Raw genomic sequence first — 18004 nt, 5'->3', positions numbered from 1 at the left:
GCTTAATTATAAACGCAATTTTGATCCGTAAACACAAGACAGTCTGTTTCTCGTGTGCAGCGGAAGAAGTTCTGTGCGCTAATGCGCAGCTGCACTGAGGAAGGATATCATTGCTCTTTAGTTAACTGTTTGCACTTCAATGTACCTCTTGAATGTGATGTAGGCCCTTCGTTGGCAGTGCGCCAAAGAAAAGGAAAGCCATCACCATGAAAGTGAAAATGGAATAAAACAAAATAAAAAGCTCAGGGAGGAGAAATGGCCACTAATATTTCCCAAACATTTGGTCTCACTTCTCAGAGCCATCAATAAGAATAGAGATCTAAAGCAGAACTAATCAACCGACTGCCTGGGGCCCTAATTTGGCACGGGAATGACACCATATCGTCCCCCAAGTTCAGCTCCAAACTGGGTAGACAAACATTTTTGCAGCAAATTCCTAAAAACACTATGTGCTGCTGTTGTGCAGAGGAACTTGGACCAGCGGAAACAAAGTGGCAGACCCATGCATCTACGTTTTAACCTGCTAAAGGCCAGCGTCCAGTCGTAAACTACACCGGACAATAGTATTTTGCAAAAAAGGGCTATTTTCATTTGAACTGATTAAAGACATAGACCAAAAACAGAGGATGCAGAGGATGCTGGTTGTAAAAATAAGAATAGTAGTGAAGGGATATATTCAGCCTCCCGGTCCTTATGTTTGAAAATATGATATTAAAATCATTTAGTTGAATAACCCTGATTGAGAAGGATAAAGAGCGTACAGTGGTTCCTGTTAGTGCAATGAAAAAGTGTTACTGTTTTAGCTGCAAGACCGAAATCCAACACGCCTCTTTTGCTATTTCCTCCAAATACTGTAAGCCACAGCGACAAAAGTAAAAAACTTTTCTCACTTTTTTTTTTACTATTTCATGTATTTAGTATTGTTTGTGCTGTAATTCCTTCATGTTCTGTGTACAGTGTGAGTGACTCGAGTGTTAATTTGGGTATGACTGACACTAAAAATTCACTTATAATGCAACATTGGAAGGTAACTGTATGCATTCTCAACGTATTCTATTTGTATTTCCAATGTGGTGCAGAAATAGGGAAATCAGTATGCACCTTGGGATGAGCATCTTCTCCTGGATGTAAGCCAGAAACTGGGGGTGGTCCTTACGGGCGAGGTACAAACACTCCCCATGCAGACACAGGATCCTCAGGCAGTTCAACATGTTGAACAAGATGTCAGGCTCTTCAAATTTGGACATTTCCTGAATAAAAAAAAAAAAAACAGAAGTAAGCCACAGCACAAACCACCATAGCCTCAAGATGATTACATGTTCACGTTATACCTGCAGGACGGTGTATATGAGTTTCAAAGACACAGGAAGCTGCTGGTAGGAGAACCTCTTGTCTGAGTTATTTTTCATAGCTGAAAGGAACAAGACAATCAATATTTGAGACATGTTGATCATCTGTAGCCTAGAATCTGAGAGAAGGACACTGCTGTATCAAAAGTTGCCATTTCTTCTTGACCGAAAACGTCAACAAATTGCCTGATTCCAGAGACGTTAACCAGTTGCATATAAAACATTACAAATGTACATTTCCTCAGAAACGGCATGTCAGAGCTGAGAAATGTGGTCATCTTCAGCCAAAATATTACAGCATATTCATTAGGGGTGTGTGAAAAAAATTGATTCGAATTCGAATAGCGATTCTCACGTTGTGCGATTCAGAATCGATTCTCTTTTAAAAATCGACAAAACAATACAGAGCAACAAAACAATACACAGCAACACCATAACAATGCAATCCAATTCCAAAACCAAACCTGACCCAGCAACACTCAGAACTGCAATAAACAGAGCAATTGAGAGGAGACACAAACACGGCACAGAACAAACCAAAAGTAGTGAAACAAAAATGATTATCAACAACAGTATCAATATTAGTTACAATTTCAACATAGCAGTGATTAAAAATCCCTCATTGACATTATCATTAGACATTTATAAAAAAAATAAAAAAGAACAATAGTGTCACAGTGGCTTACACTTGCATCGCATCTCATAAGCTTGACAACACACTGTGTCCAATATTTTCACAAAGATAAAATAAGTCATATTTTTGGTTCATTTAATAGTTAAAACAAGTTTACATCATCGCAATCAGTTGATAAAACATTGTCCTTTACAATTATAAAAGGTTTTTTCAAAAATCTACTACTCTGCTTGCATGTCAGCAGACTGGGGTAAATCCTGCTGAAATCCTATGTATTGAATGAATAGAGAATCCTTTTGAATCGGGACGATATCGTTTTTGAATCGAGAATCGCGTTGAATCGGAAAAAAAAATCGATTTTGAATCGAATCGTGACCCCAAGAATCGATATTGAATCGAATCGTGGAACACCCAAAGATTCGCAGCCCTAGTAGTCATAGTGATCTTTGGATACAGTAGATCCCGCTAGTATTGGGGGTAATCCTCCAAAAATAAACTGCAAATAATGTTAACACATATAGAAATACTGTGAATTGTGAATTATATTTATATAGCACTTTCTCAGTGACTCAAAGTGCTGTATATATTGAAACCCACTATCTTTAAGTTGCATTTAAACCAGTGTGGGTGACACTGGGAGCAGGTGGGTAAAGTGTCTTGCCCAAGGACACAACGACTTTGACTAGGATGGCGGAAGCGGGAATCAAACCTGGAACCCTCAACTTGCTGGCACGGCCGCTCTACCAACCGAGAAACCTTCCCTGATTCTCTGTGTCTAAACCCTATCATGTGCCTCTTACAGTTATTGAGTACAGTTTTACATATTAAGAAATAGTTATAAGCGTACATGAGCGTACACAGTATTGTGCTTACAAAATGTGCAGTTACACAACACAACCTCTTAAACAACTCCATTTTTATTGGAATTTTCAAAGAGACAAATATACATAGACTTTATAGGAATATGAATATATCTTAGTTAAATAGTGCAACATATGAGAAAAAGAAAGAAATACAAATTAATTGTGTTCAAAAATAAATGAATGACTAATGCTACTAATAATAATAAACCAAACAAACATAACTGCTTTTACAAAAATATCTACCTGCATGCAGCACTCCGTTTCCACTGCAGATATCGCCATCGAAGCTTTCAGTTTTAAGGGGTCCTACCCAAGATTTCCAACTTTTCAGACTAATGTAAAATATATGTTTATAAAATATTGTACTTCTGTTTTATATAATGTAGAATTGCCATATCATGAGGTTGGTAAAATGTTTTAAACCTAGTGAAAGGTCTGGCACAAGATTCCACAAGATCTTTTGAATTAATTCCTGATATCACAAGATTAGCAGGTCCATTAAAGGCCTACTGAAACCCACTACTACCGACCACGCAGTCTGATAGTTTATATATCAATGATGAAATCTTAACATTGCAACACTTGCCAATACGGCCGGGTTAACTTACTAAAGTGCAATTTTAAATTTCGCGCGACATATCCTGCTGAAAACGTCTCGGTATGAAGACGTCTGCGCGTGACGTCATGGATTGTGGAGGACATTTTGGGACAGCAGAGTGGCCAGCTATTAAGTCGTCTGTTTTCATCGCAAAATTCTACAGTATTCTGGACATCTGTGTTGGTGAATCTTTTGCAATTTGTTCAATGAACAATGGAGACAGCAAAGAAGAAAGCTCTAGGTGGGAAGCGGTGTATTGCGGCAGGTGCACCCCTTGACTTGTGTGCCGGATAACATAGCCGGTGTTTCATTGTTTACATTCCCGGAAGATGACAGTCAAGCTTTACCATTGGCTTGTGGAGAACTGGGACAACAGAGACTCTTACCAGGAGGACTTTGAGTAGGATATGCAAACGCGGTACCGTGAGTACGCATGCAGCTGCGGCTTCCAAACATTTGATCGCTTGCCCGTACGTGCGTGCCGCTATGTACATGTCCCGTACGTAACTTTGGGGACTTTGGGGAACTATATGTGCTGTATGAACTTTGGGGAAGTGAACGGTACTTTGGGCTGTGGGATTGAGTGTGTTGTGCAGGTGTTTGAGTTGTATTGGCGGGTTATATGGACGGGAGGGGGGAGGTGTTTGTTATGCGGGATTCATTTGTGGCATATTAAATATAAGCCTGGTTGTGTTGTGGCTAATAGAGTATATATATGTCTTGTGTTTATTTACTGTTTTAGTCATTCCCAGCTGAATATCAGGTCCCCCCCGCCTCTCACAGCATCTTCCCTATCTGAATCGCTCCCACTGCCCTCTAGTCCTTCACTCTCACTTTCCTCATCCACAAATCTTTCATCCTCGCTCAAATTAATGGGGAAATTGTCGCTTTCTCGGTCCGAATCGCTCTCACTGCTGGTGGCCATGATTGTAAACAATGTGCAGATGTGAGGAGCTCCACAACCGGTGACGTCACGCTACTCATCTACTACTTTCGGTAGAGGCAAGGCTTTTTTATCAGCGACCAAAAGTTGCAAACTTTATCGTCGATGTTCTCTACTAAATCCTTTCAGCAAAATATGGCAATATCGCGAAATGATCAAGTATGACACATAGAATGGACCTGCTATCCCCGTTCAAATAAGAAAATCGCATTTCAGTAGGCCTTTAATGATAGCTTGAGCGACCACTGCTCAGTACTGTTATTTTTTTGTTGTTTTTTTAACATCAGGCAAAAGTGATTTTTCCGATGTAAGAACTGTGCATTAAAACAGGAGTAAAGCAGCAATGGGAAGATATCTTGTTTTTTTTATGTTTGCCAGTAAGATCATTGGCCTCGTGCCTTCCTCTGATTGGCGAGCTCCTTGAAAGAGGTTGCTAACATTGCAAATCCCAAATGCATATGCATTTGAAAATATGCCCCCTAGAGGCTGTGATCAACATGGGGGATGACATTTGTTTTTTCTGTTCATAATTTCATTATTGAACTTTTCTAAACAACCTTCAAGTGTTTAAGCAGAAGGAAATGAGCTCATGCGTCACATTTAGATTTTGACTGCTTTTATTCAAACAAGCAGCAAAATAGCTGAACAAAGTTTTCAGGAGGCATAATTGCTGATGCTTGCCTGTCAGCATTCACACACTAAATATTCCATCAAAAAGCAAAGCAGAATGTGGTCCATGGACACACCTGTCACCACTTCAGGGGCATAGAGACTTCAGACATCAGTTATTGTTTATTTAGTTGCATGTGATGTTATTTTAGTCCGCAGATTGTACCGTGACAACATGTTGTATGGAGCTGACACTTACGTGCATCATCAAAAGAGTGGTTGGTGGGGTTGTCAGTGTGTGCTACCCCCGGGTTGTCTCCTTCCTCGCTTCCGTTCTCCGCCCCGAGGGAAAAATCTGTCTGAGGCACTAGTAAGGTTTCCTCTAAACTATCTGTCGGTTCCTGCACAGAAAATGAGTGCAAATATGCCTGTCACATGTGGGCACTGTGGTTTGGGACATGGCAGGCTATTTAAAGCTTTATCTGGCAAGCACACAAGGTTCATTAACATTCAGTGGTATAAAGTGCATGCTGCATCTCTCACCACCAGGCGAATCTCCTCCCGGGGGGTCAGCCTCTCCAAGAGCTCGCAGCCCAGCTGGTAACACAGGATGCTGGATTGGCAAAGGCTGCACTCCAGGGCCTTTTCATCCTTCCGGCAGGTGTGCGAACCCCCCCACGGGGCCTGGAAGACATTGTTTATGATCCCCACGATATCTTTCCCGTGGCTGGTGTCGAGGCCGAGCATCACGCCATCATCCTGCAGCTCCATCTGGGACAGCGGGCAAGAAGACGACCGTTAGAAAGACAAGAAGTGGAGCATGACGCACAAATCTCAAGATCCCACCTGTGGTGGTTATTGACCCTGCTTTGTTGCACCTGTCCCCACATGAGTAAGAACTATACCGAGTTACACTCCTGCACTCAACCTAACAAGCTCACCTGTTTTAGGATGAGGTCGAACATGAGGATGAAGCAGCCAAGGTTCATGTCGTCGTCCTCACAGTCTAAATCTAAGGCACAGTGGCCTGCTGCATGGCCCAAGTTTTTAAACGGACTGCAGCGTAGTGGACTGCGGAACGGGCTCCTGAATGGACTTGGGAAGGGGCTGAGGGTGTTGTGCTGCCCACGACGCCCTGGATCTGACACCACACTCACCTACATGGAGAGAAACCATCACTCTATGACTCTTGACATACCTTTTCCGACGCCCCTCTTGTCGTATAATACGTTTTCAACAAAAGTTAAGTTTAAGTTAAAGTACCAATGATTGTCACACACACTAGGGCAGTGGTTCTCAAATGGGGGTACGCGTACCCCTGGGGGTACTTGAAGGTATGCCAAGGGGTACGTGAGATTTTTTTTAAATGTCTGTCTAAAAGAACTGTGAAAAGAAATGCAACAATGCAATATTCAGTGTTGACAGCTAGATATTTTGTGGACATGTTCCATAAATATTGATGTTAAAGATTTCTTTTTTTGTTAAGAAATGTTTAGAATTAAGTTCATGAATCCAGATGGATCTCTATTACAATCCCCAAAGAGGGCACTTTAAGTTGATGATTACTTCTATGTGTAGAAATTTTTATTTATAATTGAATCACTTGTTTATTTTTCAACAAGTTTTTAGTTATTTTTATATCTTTTTTTCTAAATAGTTCAAGAAAGACCACTACAAATGAGCAATATTTTGCACTGTTATACAATTTAATAAATCAGAAACTGATGACATAGTGCTATATTTTACTTCTTTATCTCTTTTTTTCAACCAAAAATGCTTTGCTCTGATTAGGGGGTACTTGAATTAAAAACATTTTCACAGGGGGTACATCACTGAAAAAAGGTTGAGAACCACTGCACTAGGGAGCAGTGAGCAGCAGCGGTGGCCGCACCTGGGAATCATTTTTGGTGATTTAACCCTCAATTCCAACCCTTGATACTGAGTGCCAAGCAGGGAGGTAATGGGTCCCATTTTTATCGTCTTTGGTATGACTCACAACCTACAGATCTCAGGGCGGACACTCTAACCACTTGGCCACTGAGTAGGTTGAATATCTGCTAAAAGTTTTCCCCAGTTTTTTACACCATCTCGGCCATGTTTCCGCCAAACATTGCGTATAACAAATTACTCAATTTGTCCTCGTGTCATTGTGCGTAATTGTGTGCCCAAACAAGGAATCCAAGGAATCGTTGGTGAGTGAGTCTCTGTGAAGAATGGTCATTGGTTCTTTTCGAGGTGGGATGCCATATAAACAGACTGGTTTATTTGTCTGCATTATTTGTGAGTGTTTTTTCTTCATACAACACACTCAGAACGATGAACAAAACCATGACTGTCTCCTTTAGTCATGTCAATAAAAAAATCAGCTCTCTACAGACACCGAAAAGGTGTGTTATTGCCATCTTTTGGATGAGTTTGCTCACTGCAGGTGCTGCAGTTTGAAAATGTACTTCCTGTTTCGTTCCTTGAACCGGCATTATGTGTCCATAGCGTTTATGTTTCAAAGGATTCTTCATTCATCACTCCAAGCAATGTTTGTAAGTTTTACAATATAACTGAAACGAAACAATTCATAATTACTAAACCGTCCCATGCGTGATGTCTGTAGTGCCATCCATCCCATCCATTTTCTACCGCTTATTCCCTTTGGGGTCGCGGGGGGCGCTGGAGCCTATCTCAGCTACAATCGGGCGGAAGGCGGGGTACACCCTGGACAAGTCGCCACCTCATCGCAGGGCATGTCTGTAGTGTTTTCATGCATATTTGTAGGTGCTATCGTAATGTAATCGAGCTTGCGTCGTTAGTGTTAGCAAATATGCTAACACGTTAACAAGTGTCTGTGTTAGTATTATTAATTTACAATGGCATTATTTTTTTGTATTGTTTCAGTTTTGTAAACACACCAAAATGTCACCGTGGCGTTATTGAGTCTGTTTAGCTGATTAGCATCAGCGTCGTTAGGCCTATATATATTTTTCTTAAGCCCCCTAAATAATTTGGTGTGATTAATTTTTTATTTAATTTCTTTCTTTCTTTTATAATAAAAAATGCAGAAAACTACAATAGAAATATGCAGGAATATGAGTTTAAATAAATAATGATGTATCCTGTCATTATTCATTATGATTATAAATCATTTGAAGACCCTTTGTCAGCGCTCATTATCCAATCCAATCCGTTCCATCAGTAACGCCTGCATTACTATACTGAAAAGCCAGTCCACATTTTCACTATTTCCTTAGCAAGGTCGAGCTAGACCATAGTCACATGCCCTGCAGTGTTTACGGAAGTAAACTCGAAGTAAAAATGTTTCAATTGTAGTCGTCTTAGTACTGGGGCATTTGTGGCAATTTCAAGGATTCTGTGGAATCAAAGTCAACATTTTCTGAACCACAGAAACTATTATGAAAGAAGATGTCCCTTGCAGTTTTGGGGACATTTGCCTCGATGTCTGCTCTGAAGAACATGTTGGCGATCAGTGGTGGAACATTGATTGACGTCAGTTCCTTCAAAAATATTTTCACCTGTTTCTGCTAATTTGACAACTATTTATTTTTCATCGGTCTATTTCAGTAAATAATGAATACACTTATAATAAGTGTCATCATTATTCACCGTTATGCGACCAGAGCGCGGGAGAGTTCCCACTGAAGTTGCATCATAACACTATCTGATTGATTTGTAATATACAACTCATACCGGTAATAATAATGTTTGTAATATTGCTAACAGAAAAATATCTTCCATACCGTATGATAAACAGATCACACTACTACAGCTTTGCAGTATAGGAGTGCTCCTTAAACTTAATTGACTTTAATAGCTTTAGTGTTATTTTAGAGTAGTGTTTTGGGGGCTGTGAAGCCTGGATGCACTGATAGACTCAGTCAAAAAGGTGGAGTTCTATGGGTGTTTTTTCTCTTCACTTTTATCATTTTCACCATAAATGGCCGGTTATTGTGGTAGTCCATATCATCCATTCCTACATCCCTTAAATTATCATTACAGTAATTACCGAAAACTAACCATATGCTTTTCAACCATTTCGATTTGTTCAGTCATAGCTGTGTAATTCTAATACAGTACAAGTTGTAAGCTAAAACATCTTGCAAGTGCAAAAATTCTGACTCAAAGACGTTGTACACGACAACATATTTTTGGGTGGACGTCCAGCCCCTGTTTTAGAGGCAAGAAAGTTTCTTTCCACCAGAACCTCCTCTGTTTTCAGGTCAACAAGTTGGTTTCCACTGCTATCATCTGTGCAACGTTTCCCTGTTTCAATCAATTAATCAAAGATTGTTTTTATAGGCCTTAAACACAAGTGTCTCAAAGGGCTGCACAAGCTACAACGACATCCTCGGCTCAGATCCCACATCAGGGCAAGAAAAAACTCAATGGGCATAATGAGAAACTGGAGGGGACCGCAAATGTGGGGACCCCCCTCGGGCGCCCGGTGCAAGTTGCCAGCTAGCTTTTCCACGCAACATGTGCATGGGCCATCACATGCTTACTAAAGATGACTGAAGCTTTCTTTACACTTCCACTTTCAACTATTCAGATGTATTTTGTGTTTGTTGTGTAACTCAAAGTGCGCAAGCATCACAGGAACCTGCAGGGGGCTAAGCCCCCCTCCCTCTTCTTCAAACCTTGTGATGCCCCTGCTGATTAGAGAGCTAGCTTCCACAGCTAGTGGGTCCATGATGATGACTTCTGTTTTGTTTTGATCAGGGCTGTTATAATAATTTTGTACAAAACCCAAAACCAGTGAAGTTGGCACGTTTTGTAATTTGTAAATAAAAACAGAATACAATGATTTGCAAATCCTTTTCAACTTATATTCAATTGAATAGACTGCAAAGACAAGATATTCGAACTGAGAAACTTAATTTTTTTTTTGCAAATAATAATTAACTTAGAATTTAGTGGCAGCCACATATTGCAAAAAAGTTGGTTGGATCATGCAGTCTCTTCTTAGTACAGTGTTTTGTAAATGAATATCATGATGCAACATTCTCTAGTACTGAACTTTAATGAGCTAAGCCTAAACCATGATATGTCCAGGCACAAAACACTGACGGTAAATGAGTACAGTACATTGCTGTTAAGTTAAATCAAGACCATTAAGGGATCTATATTTAGTCTTTGGCAGTTACCATGGCAACTTCCAGCACATCACGGTGAATGGAAGATCAAATCCAACAACAGTTCAAATGTGACAAGGTTTTACATTTACATTGTGCCCTCTGTTAAATGACCTTCTAATTGTGTGATACAATCACACGAGGACACTTTTGAATAAAGAGTTGAAACGATGAGCGGTACAATATATAAATATGGTCTAAGAATTATCACTTTGTCTTCCTCACCCGACGAGCTCCGGTGTTTCCAGTCAGATCGGAAACACGTGACTTTCTCTGATTGGCCAGCTCCTTCAAAGAGTTCACACCATCCGAGAACATCCCAATGAGCAGCTGGACAGGCACCACGATATCCAGCTCTGATAGCACCTACAGGACCAAACAATACACATTGTATCATTTAAAGAGGCCAGCACTAAGTCATCTATTTACCTCACACATGCCACCACATAAACTATTATACATTTGGCACATGCATGTGTATGTGTATAGAAAAGGTGTCCAAACTTATTTTGCGGCGAGGGTCACATATTGAATAATTAAAGGGTCCAAAGGGACCACAAGATGTATTTTGTGCATTACTGGAAATATGTTAAACCTATCCAGTGTAGATCAATGTATGCTAAGTTATTAGATCAGCGTATGTTTTGGTCATTCAATTTAAATAGAATGAATGGAAATTGAAAAACAAAAATGTCATTTTCAAATACAAAAACTAAATACATTTTTGGTGTCGAAAAGCAGAAACTGCATCTAAAAAATACTTAGATTTCCATTTTATATTTCATTTGACAGAAATGGTAATCCGAGTAAACAGAAACAGAAAAACAGAGCAGAAGTTTTTTCATATTTCTGACACCGTAAGTTTTTATTTTCAAAATAAAAGCGACGATTATTACTACCCTACCCGTATGCCTGTGCCTCTGGCTAAAATGTCTATGGAGCCCTTCACGTGAATTACTTTAGACATTGCACAACAAGAACTGACATCTAGAGAAATCGCCACGCACATATCACGTGAAAGTGGAGGCAAAAACGGATCTTCCGATGCACGATACAACACTTTAGTACAGTATTTTTTTTTTTACAGGCTAATCTGCGATCCTGTCTTTAAATTGCTACTTAAGGCTCTGGTGGCAGAATATGAAAAAACATGTTTGTCACATTGTTCTGTTTTTCCATTTCTGTTCATTAGGGGTTAAAATTTGTGTTATATGCATTATAAAATGAAACATCATAGGGAGGGAGTTATTGCTCTTTGACACCAAAAAAGAAGAATGGGGGTGGGGGGGTTTGGTGGTAGCAGGGGGTGTATTTTGTAGCGTCCCGGAAGAGTTAGTGCTGCAAAAGGTTCTGGGTATTTGTTCTGTTGTGTTTATGTTGTGTTACGGTGCGGATGTTCTCCCAAAATGTGTTTGTCATTCTTGTTTGGTGTGGATTCACATTGTGGCGTATATTTCTAACAATGTTAAAGTTGTTTATACGGCCACCCTCAGTGTAACCTGTATCACTGAAGGTCAAGTATGCTTGCATTCACTTGTGTGTTCATATAGAAGCTGCACATATCTTGTGACTGGGCCAACACGTCGTTAGAATGGATGAAAAGCAGACGTGACGACAGCTCGGGGCAGATTTTCGGGAGGGGCACTGAAATTTGGGTGTCTCCCGGGAGGGTTGGCAAGTATGAGAATTAGCGGTGAATGCGGTGTTACCGCGGCACCGCCACTGTACATAATCGGCGGGCCATCCCTAGTGTTAATTTGATATTACCTCAAGGGCCAAATGAAATTACACGGCGGGCCAAATTTGGCCCACGGGCCAGAGTTTGACACCCTTGCTCTATGATCTGAATCTGACCTATTTACGAAAGCTAAATGATTGCAATCTCTCCATTGCAGTTGTGTCAGAAAACTTGAAAATGATCCATGGCAGCAAGCTCTGAGTGCACATGTGATGAAATCCAAAAATCTCTCCTCTCTGTGTCAGTCTCATTCGGTGACCCAGATCCATTTTCAGCAGGCTCCTGCCCAGACTTGACACTCTGCGACAACCTGTTCAATTCACACGCACTGTGGACAGAACCACAGGATGGTCATGGGGAAGTGTGTGCGTGCGTGTGTGTGTGCGCGCGCGCGCACGTGTGTGTGTGTGTGTGTGTGTGTGTGTGTGTGTGTGTGTGTGTGTGTGTGCGTGTGTGTGTGTGTGTGTGTGTGTGTGTGTGTGTGTGTGTGTGTGTGTGTGTGTGTGTGTGTGTGGGTGGGTGCGTGTGTGTGTGTGTGTGTGTGTGTGTGTGTGTGTGTGTGTGTGTGTGTGTGTGTGTGTGTGTGTGTGTGTGTGTCTGTGTGCATGCATGCGTGTGTGTCTGCGCTTACATGCAACCAGAGCAAAGCCTGCTCTTGCACAGATGCTGGGTAGCCAGAGAATCTGCAACTGATGAAGCCAAACATTTCTTCCATGGAGAAGGGAAGGGGGCACAGCTCAATGTCAAACATCTTGCTGCATTAACAGAGGAGAATGATGTTAATTATGCAATACTACTGCACATCCATGAAATGGTTGATCGCATAACAGCACAGAACTCGAATGGGAATAAAGTCAAGTTTGCAGAAGGAAGGCAGTTGGGCATATGTCAACAGAATGGACTAACATAATTTTCAAAATGGTAAATGTGTTTAAAAATAAGGGGTTAAATGGGAATGTTGAGGAGCATTGCCTTGCAGAACCACACTGTTATCTATGACAAAATGCGGAAAAAGTTGGAAATGCATATTTTTTTAAATAGTTCTTATCATTCCCCACTGTCTGTGAGGCAGTGAACATGTCCTGGTAGGTGACTGGACGGGCGCAAGTAAGGCAAATAAAGGGGAGTGAAGTGTTTGTGTGCAGTGCATGGAGAGACGTTTGTTCAAGAGAAATACATGAGTGTTAGACTCAAGAGTTAAATTTTGCATGGACGTATTAGTTTGCCTGTAAAATAAAAAAAATACAAATCTAACTTTGTGTTTTGTTTTGGAGCTTCAGGCTTTTTTTTTTAGTTGAAGAGGAGAAAAAATCTATCTTTTGATGGTAAAGGTTGCCGACCCCTGGATTGGACCTTAAAAACATAGGGTCTGATCTACCAAAGGTTTGCAGGTACTAAAACACGTGCAAACTTGATATTGCACACAAAACTGATCTGCTAAGCTGGTGCGCAAGGGATTGTGTCTCTTAAAGTACCAGGGTAATGGAAGAACAAGTTGACTTCACATGCTGGATTGTGTTTCATTGTATACATTAAACCATATGCAATTGTATTTACAATCCGCAAAGTATATCAAAATACCATTGAAACATCACAAAATGACACAAATTCAGTCGGCCATTTTGAATATTCCGCTCCGAATGTTGTCTGCAACTTCCGTAGTTTCGGAGTCGGATGACGTCACGAGAAGAATGCTTTTGCACTCTGACCATATCATCAGATCAGTCACACTGGAAATACGCAAAAATTGGAATGAGATGCGCTGTCTATCAGTCACAATCCTTATGTAAGACAAAAACACATACCATATATTAGGCTTTTTTTATGCATTCGAAATCGTAAATAAATTACTGAGAATTGAGCCAATGGATCGAGGGTCCTGTATTGCGCAAATAAAGCCCTCTAATTTACATGTCATCACATGAAAATTAACCAAATATGAGTGATATTATTATTATTAGTGCTAACACAGACGGCCTAGTTTAGCTATTTCATAGCAGTGAGCTAATGCTGCTATTGTTGAACACATTGAGCCGGCGGCTGCTTCTGCTTTGTCTCAAACTTGCTAAAAGTAAATTCTACATTATAATTCATGCATCTCTCACCTGGTAGTAGACACATATGGCCATAGTCTGACAGGCTGGTCGACCCCCGAGATGGCGAAAAAGACACAAAAAGACGCTCACTGCAGCTGCTTTTTTTTAACCCTTCTTGAGGATTGCGATTGAATCTTCATCTAAACGGAATTATGTGAGCGTCGTGTCGGTCGGCATCTCAGCAGGAGTGGAAATTGTACAGTAATTGTTTGTTTTATTATCATGTAGTATGGTTAGTTTGTATGTATAACTCCTAGCAATGCTGCGGATGCTATAGTTTTACAATAAAGCAATAAAGCTCGGCTTCTGAAACTTATTGCTCATCTTCCTTGTGTTCAGGCTCAAAAATATAAGGCTCTCACAAAGTCTGCTTGATGAGCATTGTTGATGGGGAAGAGATCTGTGGTTCCTAACGCTATGTCACGGCCCACGTGACTGGCTTGCTCATTAACTCTAAGAAATGGCTCGAGAATCTCTGTGAAATTGATACTATTTTGATCATATCTGTTTACTAGAAAACGTTGCAAGTCTTTTGGTGTCATAAATCATATACATGTGATAATAGCTTCAATATAGAGGCAACTTGTTTTCCCATTCTACTGGTACTTTAAAAGAGCAAAATAAGGACCGCAATCCATTTAGCAATACTGAATGTATATGCAATACTGGGAGGAGAAAATGCAAATATAATTATTCAGCACACACAGTGTGATTTATCAGGTCTAAAACTGTACTGTGGGAGCTATTTTGCATCCTTATTTAGCACATCTTAAACGTGTGTGCAAACTAGCAGTTGTGCAGAAATAGCTGTCAACATATTTGGACTGTCAAAAATAAAAATATTAGACATATCGATAATTCAGCATTATCATGTTCAAATGTAGATAGCTGCTGAATGATTTAGGGGCTGATTAAAATCAATTAAATTGTTGTGTTTTGTTGTCAATACAGGCGTTTTTTTAAATGAAATAAACTTCCTGCAATATGCGATTTCTTGCGTCTGAAACATTCCAGCGCACGCTCGCAAGTGTAAGTGCCAGTGCTTTCATTGCAGTAAAAAGTGAGTTCCATAGTGAATGCCCTGCAGGTCTGCCTCTAGAATGCCCAGAAAATGTGGAATATGTCTGCTGCATGTTTCACAACACAGTAAAACAACACGGTTGGGCGCTTGATACCATGAATGTGCAGTAAATGAGTGTCTCTTTGGGCACAGCCGGTTGTACACGCAAAATCCTCATTTAAATAAGGCAATCTGCACCACTTTTGCACTTGTTATCAATTTTACATGCAGTCTTAGTAGATCACGTGCAACACGCCCACCAAAAGTACACAGAGTAATTTTGTAATTTGCACATGCTGTTTAGCGCTTGGTATTTGGATCTTAATAGATCAGGCCCATACAGTATACAATATACTATCTGAAACTTACACTTTTTAACTTTGCCGGCTGTTTCACATTCTGACATAACTTGTTTCTTGTAAAGCTAATGTATGCACTAGCCCACTTCAGCTGAAGGGGTTTGACAAACCTGGGACAATACTGTCTTGGATCAAAATGATCTACTATAAAACAAAGCTCTAATTTCTTACTCAAATATGTACTTAAGTACTTGAATGATGGTCGGATGTGTACCTGAGGACTTCCCGGAACTCTTTAAGTTGGTGGTCGGGCACCTCTGTGCGGATGGCCTCCAACCACTCCGGCATGAAGCACTCCCATAGTGGTTGGCTGATGACGTTGTAAGGGATCAAACACAGGATGCGGTTCAGACCCTCCTTCAGCTGTGTCACTGTGCTACAGGACTTGTCCCAAAAACCTCCAACCTGAACAAATATGTGATTGTAACTAAATTAAATCATCAATGATAGGTAACTTTCAATCAATCAATCAATCAATGTTTATTTATATTGATGAAATCAGTGAACGTGAGGTGCCCTCGCCTGCTGGCCGCAAAAATAGACGCTGTCCTGCTAAATCTGTGCGGTCCCTGAGAGCAAGAAAGGTCGACACAGTGCAGTTGGAAAAATCCTGTCAATTTCCTGTGCACATAATGTACTCTCTCAAATGACGAACTGAATTGTGTCTTTACTCTGCTGTTGTTGTCTTGTGATGCAGCTGTCAATATAGTGATGTCATGATGCGGCGGTCAATGCAAACCCCAGTGACCCCTGTCCAGGGATCACCCAAAAAAGGTGTTTGGATGAAATTCATTCATCATAGTAATGGAATAAGCATTCCCCTGTTTACACATTTTCAGGACCAGGCTGGCACCATACTGATCCTGTGATCAGTCTGTTTTTGCCAAGAAATGTTGTTTGGAGTTGTTTGTCTTTGCTGCAAAATGTGTACAAAATAATAAATGTGCCTTTTTGAGATTGAGACTATAAATTTGATTGTTAGAAACAATTCAATTGCAACCTACCTTAGCAGGATGGCTGTTTTCACAAAAAGCTTCACAAAAACATTGATTAACTCAAAACAAGGAAAATGGAGATATCTGTTTTCATGTCTGAACTCTCAATGTATGGACTGTCAAAAATTAAAATATTAGATGTATTGTCTATTCAGCCATATCACTTTTTAGCTGCTATTACTCATGGGGCTGATTAAAACTAATTATATTGATGCACTTTTCTATTTGTTGCTGGCTTTTTTTAAATACATTTGTTTTTTCATTTATAAATGAAAAATAACTTCTTGCAATATGCATGTTCTTGCACCTGGGACAGGTTTGCTGTTAGTGCCAGCGTCTTCCATGAGTGTATCTTCAACACGTTAAAAAAGTGGGTTCCATAGTAATTGCACTGCAGGACTGCAGTTATCAATTGTACAAGCAGTCTTAATAGATCACAGGCAACATGCTCACTAATAGTGCACACAATTTTATAGTTTGTACATGCTGGTTAGCGCGTGGTATTTGGATTTCAGACGATCAGGCCCTAAGGCGGGGGTCGCCCTAGTGGCTCCCTGGAGCATTTTTAAAAATGTATAAAAATGGAAAAAGGTGGGGGGAAAATATATATATTTTTGTTTTAATATGGTGTCAGAATGTCATGACACAAACCGTCCTAATTTTTAGAAAGCCCACTGTTCAATATGTTTGTGTTTATGCTTCACTAATGAGAGTATTGGCACGCGTCGTTTTGACCTACTAATTTCGGCGGTCTTTGAACCCACCGTAGTTGTGTGGACTTTGACGCAACAGTTTTTTTACATGTATAACTTTCTCGGACGCTGTCACAGAAAGACGTGTTTCATGCCACTCCTTCTTTCACTAATTTTTTCCACCAAACGTTTTATGCTGTGCGTGAATGCACAAACGTGAGATTTGTTGATGTCATTGACTTGTGTGGAGTGCTAATCAGGCATATTTAATCAGCGCATGACTGCAAGCTAATCGATGCTAACATGCTATTTAGGCTAGCTGTATGTACATATTGCATCGTTATGCATCGTTAGTAGGTATATTTCAGCTCATTTAATTTATTTTACTTATGTAATCTCTGTATTTGCATGTCTCATGACACATTATCTGTATGTAATAGTGGCTGCATTTTTGATAGTTGTGAAGTGAAGTGAATTATATTTATATAGTGCTTTTTCTCTAGTGACTCAAAGCGCTTTACAAGTGAAACCCAATATCTAAGTTACATTTAAACCAGTGTGGGTGGCACTGGGAGCAGGTGGGTAAAGTGTCTTGCCCAAGGACACAACGGCAGTGACTAGGATGGCGGAAGCGGGGATCGAACCTGAAACCCTCAAGTTGCTGGCCCGGCCGCTCTACCAACCGAGCTATAACGCCCCGTTGTTTGTGTGCCATGTTGTTCCAGACCACAGCAAACATTACCCAGCTTGCAAAGATTATAATAAATCAATTAGAAGAAGACAGCCTGCCGTTTCCTTTAACTTGGAGACACTCTTGGCCATTCTAAGCCAGTAATTTCCAGGAGTTATCTCTAACTCCTAGAAACCTCAGTTTTACTAATGTTTTCCAATGTTGTAAAAATGTGTAGAATAAATATAAAAGTTCAA

At 40.3% G+C, this 18004-nt stretch overlaps 1 protein-coding gene across 6 annotated transcripts in view; it reads right to left on the bottom strand.

Annotated features, from left to right (window-relative positions):
- The window catches only part of LOC133611779 (protein unc-79 homolog), a 132487-nt gene that overhangs the window by 64571 nt on the left and 49912 nt on the right, over positions 1-18004 (bottom strand). For all 6 annotated transcript variants that reach the window (XR_009816035.2, XR_009816036.2, XM_061968907.2 and 3 more), the window contains exons 15-22: positions 15605-15795; positions 12507-12630; positions 10363-10503; positions 5938-6153; positions 5540-5767; positions 5256-5397; positions 1332-1411; positions 1102-1250 (exon numbers count right to left, since the gene is read on the bottom strand). Coding sequence is in view for 4 of the 6 variants with exons in the window: in XM_061968907.2 (XP_061824891.2) it covers positions 1102-1250; positions 1332-1411; positions 5256-5397; positions 5540-5767; positions 5938-6153; positions 10363-10503; positions 12507-12630; positions 15605-15795 (1271 nt within the window). In the remaining 2 variants the exon portion in view is untranslated. The remainder of the gene's footprint in view (positions 1-1101; positions 1251-1331; positions 1412-5255; positions 5398-5539; positions 5768-5937; positions 6154-10362; positions 10504-12506; positions 12631-15604; positions 15796-18004) is intronic.

Source organism: Nerophis lumbriciformis, linkage group LG08, assembly GCF_033978685.3.
Source record: "Nerophis lumbriciformis linkage group LG08, RoL_Nlum_v2.1, whole genome shotgun sequence".
NCBI classification, from domain to species: Eukaryota; Metazoa; Chordata; class Actinopteri; order Syngnathiformes; family Syngnathidae; genus Nerophis; species Nerophis lumbriciformis.
Note: the sequence above shows the minus strand (reverse complement) of the source record. Positions and strands in the feature narration are given on the sequence as shown.